The sequence below is a fragment of the Bombina bombina genome, chromosome 3 (genome assembly GCF_027579735.1).
Source record: "Bombina bombina isolate aBomBom1 chromosome 3, aBomBom1.pri, whole genome shotgun sequence".
NCBI classification, from domain to species: Eukaryota; Metazoa; Chordata; class Amphibia; order Anura; family Bombinatoridae; genus Bombina; species Bombina bombina.
The window spans coordinates 702,966,403-702,978,725 of NC_069501.1; the positions used below are offsets into that span (position 1 = coordinate 702,966,403).

At 42.1% G+C, this 12,323-nt stretch overlaps 1 protein-coding gene across 1 annotated transcript in view; it reads left to right on the plus strand.

Annotated features, from left to right (window-relative positions):
* Window positions 1–12,323, plus strand: part of ZZEF1 (zinc finger ZZ-type and EF-hand domain containing 1) — a gene marked incomplete in the record, with an annotated part of 722,361 nt that overhangs the window by 520,846 nt on the left and 189,192 nt on the right. Inside the window, 1 exon segment of the mRNA XM_053707503.1 lies at window positions 3,738–3,901. Coding sequence (XP_053563478.1) covers window positions 3,738–3,901 — 164 coding nt within the window.

The window sequence follows — 12,323 nt, forward strand, 5'->3', positions numbered from 1 at the left end:
TGGGTTTTTTTTTCTCACGTCCTCGTTTTTATCTGATGAGTGTCCACGCTGTTGCACTGTTTTCACGTTTGCTGGTCATTGAGATCATTTGTTTCTCTTCTGATCCTTTTTTGTTTGTGTGTTGCCTACTGAGTGGCTCTGGGTTGTCTCCTTGTAACCCTGGACGTTTTTCCTTTTCTTCTGTCTTGTATCTTCCCTCTGGGAATTTTTATTCGGGGTTCCTCACTTGGTTGAGGGGCTGCGGCAGGGTTGTTGCCCCTGACAGATGCTGTCCTTGAGGTTGGTGCTCTCGGTTGGGCCCACTTGTGGTTCTGTCTAGGTTCTTTGGACTGTTGGAAGATTTGTGTTTCTGGGACCGCTTTTTGTTTTCCAAAATGTTTGTTGATCCCTGTTTCGGACGAACTGGTATTTTGTTTTCTGGGTAATATGTTTTTAGGTCGGTGCCTTTATTGGTCCACACTTTTACCCTCCCGTTTTAGCATTCTGTGTCCTCTTTATTTTGGGTATCAATTTCCCATAAGTAATGAATGCGGCTGTGGACTCTTTCTCTTTAGGAAGAAAAACATAAATTATGCTTACCTGATCATTTTCTTTTCTTCCGTGGGAAAGAGTCCACAGCCCCTGCACGTTTTTTTTTTATGCGCATTTGCGATTTATTCTACGATTACAGTGTCCTCACAACTGTGGTTAACAGTTTCACAAAACAAGAAAGTGTCACAAAACACATCAAAACTTCATTACACTTACACTCATAATAACACTGTCTAATAAAAAATATGAAGAAAAAAAATTGCATACAAAAGATATAAGTGCTCAAAAATATGAGATTGCAGGTGTGAGAGAAAAATGGCATGCAAATGGCTTTAACATAGAGGTACATACATATACATCTCTAAAGATGAATATGTGTGTGTGTATGTGTATTTTATATATATATATATATATATATATATATACACACACATATGTATTTATATATTTATATATATGTGTGTGTGTGTGTGTGTGTGTATATATATATATATATATATATATATATATATATATATATATATATATATATATATATATACAAAACACAAAAAACCCAGCACTCACTAGCAGATTCACAGCAATGTTTAAAAGCAAAACTGGGGGAAGTCAGTTACATTTGGCGCCAAAGGATCAAGCCCAGGACCACGACAAGGTCTCCCCCTTCCTGGGACCCTAACCAGCTCCCCTGCGGACCTGACACCCAGGTTGCTCGGGGGTTAACTGCCTGGGTTGCTGGGAACTTTGCAGCTGTCTGTCAGTGTTTAGGGCTGTGGAGTTAACAGTGGCTTAGGATGTGTACCCAGTCCAGTCTGTGAGTGCGGTCCATTCCTGTGTTTTGTATTTACATAGGGGAGGTTACAAAAGCCTGTGTCACCCTGGGAGGTTCCCAGTTGGTTTGTTTGGAAGTATGCATTGTGTGGGTGCTGGTTAGGGTCCCAGGAAGGGGGGACCTTGTCGTGGTCCTGGGCTTGACCCTTTGGCGCCAAATGTAACTGACTTCCCCCAGTTTTGCTTTTAAACATTGCTGTGAATCTGCTAGTGAGTGCTGGGTTTTTTGTGTTTTGTGTTAATGTTTGTAATGCTCCCCTGCGGACCTGACACCCAGGTTGCTTGGGGGTTAACTGCCTGGGTTGCTGTGAACTTTGCAGCTGTCTGTCAGTGTTCAGGGCTGTGGCGTTAACAGTGGCTTAGGATGTGTACCCAGTCCAGTCTGTGAGTGCGGTCCATTCCTGTGTTTTGTATTTACATAGGGGAGGTTACAAAAGCCTGTGTCACCCTGGGAGGTTCCCAGTTGGTTTGTTTGGAAGTATGCATTGTGTGGGTGCTGGTTAGGGTCCCAGGAAGGGGGAGACCTTGTCGTGGTCCTGGGCTTGATCCTTTGGCGCCAAATGTAACTGACTTCCCCCAGTTTTGCTTTTAAACATTGCTGTGAATCTGCTAGTGAGTGCTGGGTTTTTTGTGTTTTGTGTTAATGTTTGTAATGCTCCCCTGCTGACCTGACACCCAGGTTGCTCGGGGGTTAACTGCCTGGGTTGCTGGGAACTTTGCAGCTGTCTGTCAGTGTTCAAGGCCGTGGAGTTAACAGTGGCTTAGGATGTGTACCCAGTCCAGTCTGTGAGTGCGCTCCATTCCTGTGTTTTGTATTTACATAGGGAAGGTTACAAAAGCCTGTGTCACCCTGGGAGATTCCCAGTTGGTTTGTTTGGAAGTATGCATTGTGTGGGTGCTGGTTTAGGGTCCCAGGAAGGGGGAGACCTTGTTGTGGTCCTGGGCTTGATCCTTTGGCGCCAAATGTAACTGACTTCCCCCAGTTTTGCTTTTAAACATTGCTGTGAATCTGCTAGTGAGTGCTGGGTTTTTTGTGTTTTGTGTTAATGTTTGTAATGCTCCCCTGCGGACCTGACACCCAGGTTGCTCGGGGGTTAACTGCCTGGGTTGCTGGGAACTTTGCAGCTGTCTGTCAGTGTTCAGGGCTGTGGAGTTAACAGTGGCTTAGGATGTGTACCCAGTCCAGTCTGTGAGTGCGGTCCATTCCTGTGTTTTATATATATATATATATATATATATATATATATATATATATATATATATATATATATATATATATATATATATATATATATATATATATATATATATATATATATATATAAAATTTGCATATCTTACCCAGAATTCTCTTGTGCATTGGTAACATTGTATATGAGCTATTTCTGGGAAAAAGCAAGCGGGGAATCTTGCCTAGATGTGCTAATTTCCTATGCAAATATTTACATTGATTTAATTTTGACACATGGAGGATTTTAATTTCAATTTATCTACCCCCTTAATTTTAATGAATTTTGGTTTATATATATATATATATATATATATATATATATATATATATATATATATATATATATATATATATATATATATATATATATATATATATATAAACATATATACACATTTAAATACATATGTTCACATAAATAGAAGTGCATTGGGGGGAGCCCTTTGCAATTAAGTAGATGAAAACATGAAAAAACGCATTTATGCAATATTCATATTTTCATGTCTGGTTTGTCCATATTAGAATATGCGATTGCGCTTGCGCATATGAAAATATGTGATCTGGTTTGCAAAAAATATGGTGAATATGAGATTGTGTGCGCGAGATTGTGGCGTTATGTTTTTTTTCTCCATTGACTTCTATGGGGGAATACATGAACATGCACGCAATATTCTAACTTCGGATTTTTGCGCTAGTTGGGTTACCGCTAGAGCAAAAACAGTTTACTTTCAACTCATAATATGAGCACAACCCAGCGAGCGCAAACATCTTACTTCTAGCGCAACTAACGCTCAAGCGGGAGAGTTAATTGGCTCATAGTGTTTAATGTCTCTTTAAATAAAATAGTTTATACTTGTTGAAGGCAACTCACCCATTAAGGACCACAAACATGCCAGGTTTAATGTATATCTCATCCTGAACATAGTCAATCAGGATCAATATGAGTTATTTTTAAAGAAGCAACTTCTTTACTAATTTGCCTTAACCTTTAACACATACAGTGACTTCACTACACTAATATATTGCATGCCATTTCCTTCTGGTGATTTCGTATCTCTACATTCTTTGTTTTTTCTCTTATACATAAGGAGATAATACATGATCTGTTAGTGTCCATGTTTTTCAAAGTATTTTTTCTCCACAGGTGCAAGGGTTTACAGCTTCCTTTCTATGTGGTCTGGTATGGAATATTGCTCTGAAAATGAAGTAACAGCTGCCAACTCTTCCACGGATGGCTTTAAGGAGAGTGAGAAAGATTTATTAACCAAGAAATCTCATATTTTGGATATAAACTCAAAAGAAGTTAAAGTAAGTAACGCAGTTTGGTTACATATTTGAAGGGACTTTTTGTCTTAAACCGCCTTTATAGTGTTAAAATTAAACACTGTAATCCATTAGAGCATGTAATTTCAACACTAAACTTTGTATTGTTTGTTTCTCAGTTTATTCTTTTATTAATGTAGAGTGACCCCCCCTATTTAATATCCATTGTTAACTAGTATGACTAAAGGTACCTATGTATAATGTTAAAGGGACACTCAAGTCAAAATTAAACTTTCATGATTCAGTAGAGCATGCTATTTTTTAAAAAAAACTTTCCAATTTACAAAATGTGCACAGTCTTTTTATATTTACACTTTTTGGGTCACCAGCTCCTACTGAACAATAATTCACAGAATATGTGCATTTGTAATTGGCTGATGGCTGTCACATGATACAGGAGGAGTGTAAATATACAAAATTTTGAAACTTGTCAGAAAAAAATCTACTCATTTGAAGTTCAGACTAAGTGCTATTACATTGTCTTTTTATTATGCATGTGTTGATTATACAAATCTACTGTATTTATTGGTCCTTTAACCTTTTAACGTTGTTAGGGCATTGTATTCCGTCTGAATTGTGCTGGGCTTTAGCGCCGAAGAACAGAATACAACGTCCTAACCGCTTGGCTTTCCTGAAGCCACTGGCACTTCCCTGATAGGACGCCCCCCCTGATGCGATCCCATCATTGAAATCTCGTGATCACGTGCACGATTGCGAGATTTCAATTTGTTTACATTGGAACAGCTGTTCCGCTGTAGAGACGTTAACCCCGGCACAAAAGGGTTAAACACAGGTTTCTAGTTTTATTTATAAATTCTATTTCTTTTGCAAGATGTACCGAGTCCACGGATTCATCCTAACTTGTGGGATATTGTCCTTCCTGACAGGAAGTAGCAAAGAGAGCACCACAGCAGAGCTGTCTATATAGCTCCCGCTTAACCCCACCCCCAGTCATTCTCTTTGCTGGCTCTAAGCAGGAAGGGTAAAGAGAAGAGGTGTTAAATGTTAGTTTTATTTTATCTTCAATCAAGTGTTTGTTATTTTTAAATGGTACCGATGTTGTACTGTTTACTCTCAGGCAGGACATAGTTGAAGATTTCTGCTTGGAGGATGATGATCTTAGCATTTGTAGCTAAGGTCCACTGCTGTTCCCACAGAAGCTGAGGAGTACAGGAAAACTTCAGTGTGAGGAACGGTTTCTTGCTATACAGCAATGAGGTATGTTCAGTCATATTTTCTGCAGAAACTGTGTTAACTCAGAAAGGCTGACAGTGTCCCCATTAGGGGAAGGGTAAGCAGTAATCCTAGTGTTATCAGAGGTTTTTACTAGCTTGCATCAAGGGTTAATTTTTGTGGGCACTCAGTTTGTTATGTGAATTTGGGACAAACGTTTCTGTGTCTGGGAGTAACGTTTTCTGTTTTATGGGACATTGGCTTGAGGGTTCTTTGGGGTTGTTTATAACCCACATGGCTTTCAGGCAGGGTTTGTTAGTTTTGTGTAGGCCCCAGCAACATCGAGTTAGGTGGGCGGGGCCTACATTTACAAGCAGCAAGCAACTTCTCCTGAGGTCCTGATAGTCTTCTGAGGGACTAATTGAAGCTTTAAACCCCATATTATCGCTTCCTAAGGGCAGGTAGGGCCACAGCAGAGCTGTGGCAAGGTGCTTTAGGGGGTTTTAACCGGTTTTAGACAATTATCAATCCATTTTTTTCATTTGGGGGTCTATTGCTTTTTTACTTGTGGTGCAATCCTTCTAAAGGTTAGTGGGTACACTGTTAAAATTTTGGAATTTTTTAAGCAATTTTAACCTGTTTTGCAGTTTGTGTATGCCTTTTTTTCTCTTAAAGGTACAGTACCGTTTGTGCAAATTGTGTTTTTTTCATTAAATAAAGTGTTTTCCAAGCTTGCTTGCTTCATTACTAGCCTGTTAAACATGTCTGACACTGAGGAAACTCATTGTTCAATTTGTTTAGAAGCCATTGTGGAACCCCCTCTAAGAATGTGTCCCAATTGTACTGATATGTCTATGAATTGCAAACAGCATATTTTGACTTATAAGAATTTTGCATTATATGATTCTCAGACAGAAGGAAATCAGGTTTCGCCATCTAGTTCTCCCCAAGTGTCACAACCAGTTACGCCCGCACAAGTGACGCCAAGTACTTCTAGTGCGTCTAATTCTTTCACCTTGCATGATATGGCTTCAGTTATGAATACTACCCTCACAGAGGTTTTATCTAAACTGCCAGGGTTGCAATGGAAGCGCAGTAGCTCTGGGTTAAGAAAAAATGCTGAGCCTTCTGACGCTTTAGTAGCCATATCCGATATTCCCTCACAATGTTCTGAGGTAGGGATGAGGGATTTGCTGTCTGAGGGAGAGATTTCTGATTCAGGAAATATGTTCCCTCAGACAGATTCAGATATGACGACATTTAAATTTAAGCTAGAGCACCTCCGTTTATTGCTCAGGGAGGTTTTAGCTACTCTGGATGATTGTGACCCTATTGTCTTTCAGAAGAAATTGTGTAAAATGGACAAATATTTAGAGGTTCCAGTTTACACTGATGTTTTTCCGGTCTTTAAGAGGATTTCGGACATTGTTACTAAGGAGTGGGATAGACCAGATATTCCGTTCGCTCCCCCTCCTGTTTTTAAGAAAATGTTCCCCATTTCTGACACCATAAAGGACTCATGGCAGACGGTCCCTAAGGTGGAGGGAGCTATTTCTACTCTGGCTAAGCGTACAACTATACCTATTGAAGACAGTTGTGCTTTCATTGATCCTATGGATAAAAAGTTAGAGGGTCTCCTAAAGAAAATTTTTGTTCATCAGGGTTTTCTTCAACCTATAGCGTGGTTCCGGTAACCACTGCAGCTGCTTTTTGGTTTGAGGCTCTAGAAGAGGCTCTTCAGATGGAGACCCCACTAGATGATATTTTGGACAGAATTAAGGCCCTTAAGTTGGCTAATTCTTTTATTACAGACGCCGCTTTTCATCTTGCTAAGTTAGCGGCAAAGAATTCAGGTTTTGCCATTTTAGCGCGAAGAGCGTTATGGCTTAAGTCCTGGTTAGCTGATGTGTCATCTAAATCTAAGCTTTTGACCATCCCTTTCAAAGGTAAGACACTATTCGGGCTTGCACTGAATGAGATCATTTCAGACATCACTGGAGGGAAGGGTCATGCCCTCCCTCAAGATAAGTCGAATAAGACAAGGACCAAACAAAATAATTTTCATTCCTTTCGAAACTTCAAGGGTGGTCCAGCTTCCTCTTCCCCTGCTGCAAAGGAAGAGGGGAACTTTGCTCAATCCAAGCCAACCAGGAGACCTAACCAGGCTTGGAACAAGGGTAAACAGGCCAAAAACCCTGCTGCTGCCACTAAGACAGCATGAAGGGATAGCCCCCGATCCAGGACCGGATCAAGTAGGGGGCAGACTTTCTCTCTTTGCTCAGGCCTGGGCAAGAAACATTCAGGACTCCTGGGCCGTAGAAATTGTAGCCCAGGGGTATCTCCTAGATTTCAAAGATTCTCCTCCAAGGGGGAGGTTCCATCTTTCTCAATTGTCTGTAAACCAGACAAAAAGAGAGGCGTTCTTACGCTGTGTAGAAGACCTTTTTACCATGGGAGTGATCTGCCAAGTTCCAAAAACAGAACAGGGGCAAAGTTTCTACTCCAATCTGTTTGTGGTTCCCAAAAAAGAGGGAACCTTCAGACCAATTCTAGATCTCAAGATCCTAAACCAATTCCTAAGAGTTCCATTCTTCAAAATGGAGACCATTCAGACTATTTTACCAATGATCCAGGAGGGTCAATATATGACTACCGTGGATCTAAAGGATGCGTATCTACACATTCCTATCCACAAAGATCATCACCAGTTCCTCAGGTTTGCCTTTCTGGACAGGCATTACCAGTTTGTGGCTCTTCCCTTCGGGTTGGCCATGGCACCAAGAATCTTCACAAAGGTGCTAGGGTCCCTTCTGGCGGTCCTAAGGCCGAGGGGCATAGCAGTGGCGCCTTAACTAGACGACATCTTAATTCAACCGTCGACTTTCCAACTTGCCAAGTCTCACACGGACTTAGTGTTGGCCTTTCTAAGATCTCATGGGTGGAAGGTGAACGTGAAAAAGAGTTCTCTTCCTTGGAACTCTGATAGATTCGGTGGACATGAAAATATTTCTGACGGAGGTCAGGAAATCAAAGATTGTAACCACCTGCCGAGCTTTTTATTCCATTTCTCGGCCGTCAGTGGCTCAGTGTATGGAGGTAATCGGACTTATGGTAGCGGCAATGGACATAGTCCGTTTGCTCGCTTGCATCTCAGACCACTGCAACTATGCATGCTCAATCAGTGAAATGGGGATTATGCAGATTTATCTCCTCAGATAAATCTGGATTAAGAGACCAGAGACTCTCTTCTTTGGTGGTTGTCACAGGATCACCTGTCCAGGGGAATGTGTTTCCGCAGGCAAGCGTGGGTTATTGTGACGGACGCCAGCCTACTGGGCTGGGGTGCAGTCTGGAATTCCCTGAAAGCACAGGGTTTGTGGACTCAGGAGGAGGCCCTCCTACCGATAAATATTCTGGAATTAAGAGCGATATTCAATGCTCTTCAGGCGTGGCCTTAGCTGGCTTCGGCCGGATTTATCAGGTTTCAGTCGGACAACATCACCACTGTAGCTTATATCAATCATCAGGGGGGAACAAGGAGTTCCTTGGCGATGATAGAAGTTTCCAGGATAATCCGATGGGCAGAGACTCACTTTTGCCATCTATCAGCGATCTGTATCCCAGGGGTGGAGAACTGGGAGGCAGATTTTCTTAGTCGTCAGACTTTTCTTCCGGGGGAGTGGGAGCTCCATCTGGAGGTGTTTGCTCAACTGTTTCAGCTATGGTGCACACCAGAATTGGATCTGATGGCATTTCGTCAGAACGCCAAACTTCCTTGTTACGGATCCAGGTCAAGGGATCCTCAAGCAGTACTGATAGATGCTCTAGCAGTATCCTGGTCGTTCAACCTGGCTTATGTGTTTCCACCATTCCCTCTCCTTCCGCGTCTGATTGCCAGAATCAAACAGGAGAGAGCTTCAGTGATTTTGATAGCGCCTGCATGACCACGCAGGACTTGGTATGCTGACCTGGTGGACATGTCATCTATGCCACCATGGACTCTGCCACTGAGACAGGACCTTTTGATTCAAGGTCCGTTCAAGCATCCAAATCTAATTTCTCAGCAACTGACGGCTTGGAGATTGAACGCTTGATTTTATCAAAGCGGGGTTTCTCTGAGTCAGTCATAGATACCTTGATTCAGGCTCGAAAGCCTGTCACCAGGAAGATCTATCATAAGATATGGCGTAAATATCTTTTTTGGTGTGAATCCAAAGGCTACTCATGGAGTAAGATCAGGATTCCTAGGATTTTGTCTTTTCTCCAAGAAGGATTGGAGAAAGGATTGTCTGCTAGTTCCTTAAAGGGACAGATATCTGCTTTGTCTATTCTGTTGCACAAGCCTCTGGCAGATGTCCCAGACGTTCGGGCTTTTTGTCAGGCTTTAGTTAGAATTAAGCCTGTGTTTAAACCTGTTGCTCCGCCATGGAGTCTCAATTTAGTTCTTAAAGTTCTTCAGGGGGTTCCGTTTGAATCCATGCATTCCATAGATATTAAGCTTCTATCTTGGAAAGTTCTGTTTCTAGTTGCTATCTCTTCAGGTCAAAGAGTTTCTGAACTATCTGCATTACAATGTGACTCGCCTTATCTTGTTTTCCATGCTGATAAGGTGGTTTTGCGTACCAAACCTGGATTCCTCCCTAAGGTTGTTTCTAACAGGAATATCAATCAGGAAATTGTTGTTCCTTCTCTGTGTCCTAATCCTTTTTCTAAGAAGGACCGTCTGTTGCACAACTTGGACGTGGTTCGTGCCTTGAAGTTTTATTTGCAGGCAACCAAAGATTTTCGCCAAACATCTTCTTTGTTGTCTATGCTGGAAAGCGTAGAGGTCAGAAGGCTACGGCTACCTCTCTTTCCTTTTGGCTGAAAAGCATCATCCGTTTGGCTTATTAGACTGCTGGACAGCAGCCTCCTGAAAGAATTACAGCTCACTCCACTAGAGTGGTGGCTTCCACATGGGCTTTTAAAAATGATGCTTCTGTTGAACAGATTTGTAAGGCTGCGACTTGGTCTTCGCTTCATACCTTTTAAAAATGTGATACTTTTGCTTCTTCGGAGGCTATTTTTTGGAGAGAGGTTTTGCAAGCAGTGGTGCCTTCCGTTTAGGTTCCTGTCTTGTCCCTCCCTTCATCCGTGTCCTAAAGCTTTGGTGTTGGTATCCCACAAGTTAGGATGAATCCGTGGACTCGGTACATCTTACAAAAGAAAACAGAATTTATGCTTACCTGATAAATTTCTTTCTTTTGCGATGTACCGAGTCCACGGCCCACCCTGTCTATTCACGACAGATAGTATTTTTTTATGTAAACTTCAGTCACCTCTGCACCTTATAGTTTCTCCTTTTCTTCCTTGGCCTTTGGTCGAATGACTGGGGGTTGGAGTTAAGGGGGGAGCTATATAGACAGCTCTGCTGTGGTGCTCTCTTTGCTACTTCCTGTCAGGAAGGACAATATCCCACAAGTTAGGATGAATCCGTGGACTCGGTACATCGCAAAAGAGAGAAATTTATCAGGTAAGCATAAATTCTGTTTTGTAAATAATTAATTCTAGCTACATGGTGCTTTAACTTTACCATTGCTGCCTTAGAATGTTAGGTATTTTCAGTTGTACTCTGAAAGTGGCTAAACACATATGTAAAGTCGGCTCTCTTGCAACAGTGTGCTACTGGAAGCCAGCTGGACACATCTTCTAAATCTGCGATGAGGCATATTTCTGTGCCACCAGCTAACATTTAGTAGTCCAGTGCTACTCCTAAGCTTACCTAGGTATGCTTTTCAACAAGGGATTTCAAGAGAATTTAGTATATTTAATGATAGGATTTAATTGAAATGACACTTAAAATTGTCTGAATCTAAATTGTGAACATTTAGTTTTGTCTCTCAAGTTAAACTCAAGCTGGAATTCCCCACAAAATGCTTATTACTTTCATGTAAGTGGCAAGAGTTAATGAGCTAGTGACGTATGGGATCTACATTCCTACCAGGAGGGGGCAAAGTTTCCCAAGCCTCAAAATGCCTAAAAATACACCTCTCACCTCACTCATACCTTAGTTTTCTTTAGAAACGGAAAGAGTCCACAGCTGCATTAATTACTTTTGGGAATTCAGAACCTGGCCACCATGAGGAAGCAAAGACACCCCAGCCAAAGGCTTAAATACCCCTCCCACTTCCTCCATCCCCTAGTCATTCTTTGCCTTTCGTCCCAGGAGGTTGGCAGAGAAGTGTCAGAAGTTTTGATAGTCTCTTATGGAGGGTAGTACTCTTTGCGATGAGACTGGAGTTTTAAGTAGTCCTTTCAGCCTCTCAGTGAGAGCCATGATGAAAGTTTGAGTTCGGAGATGCAGGGAGAGTCTTTCTGCGAAACCATCCCGACTCATGTTAACAACTCCACCAGCAATCAGCGTTGACGAGTTTCGCTGCCTGCTTTCTTCTCTCAAGTCCATGTCAGAAGCAATGCTACTATCTGTCACACTTGAAGGGCCGTGTTCCTGTTCCACAGCATACATTCCGGGAAGATAGTTTCATTTTACTTTCATCATACTGTTATACAACTGTTTATCCGAGAGGGGCTACAACCGTTTGGGGATAACTTTAACACATGGTCTCAGTGAGGCTCCTTTGTATCTTGGAATCAATGATTAATATCTCCTGAGGGGGGGGGGGGGGGTTGTTGAACAGGGGTTCTTTAATCATGTTGGTTATGTGATTCTGTCTGCTAATGTGTAGTGACACTTGGGCTCATGGCTTTTCGGAACATAATGGCCTATGGCAAGTGATGCGGCCTTTATGGTTTGGTACCTTTTTTATGGACTGCACGGTACACCTTGTGACTGGGCGTGGTTACGCTTTTGTTCTCCACTTCCGCATTCCTGACTGTGTGGCGACGGTCAAATTCTGGTTCGCTGGTGTCTGGGTCCTAGGAGGTGGTGAGTGCCCCAGCCATTAGTGGTGTAAGGTGCCGTTTATATTTTTCTTATTGGTCCATTCTTTCAATATCCCAGTTATGGAGGGTTCTGATTTTTTGGAGACGGATGTCTCTGATTCAGATTCTACTTCTTGCGATGAATATGAATTGGCTCGGGTGATACATGCCCATCAGTTATGTTCCGAATGCCGTTTTAGAGTGCTCCGTTCCTCGGGATCGGGGAATAAGGGGTCCACTGAGCAATCCGCCTCTGGGGATGCTGTTTCTCGTGAGGTGCGTTTCCTACAACGGTCCCTTACTACGCATGCAA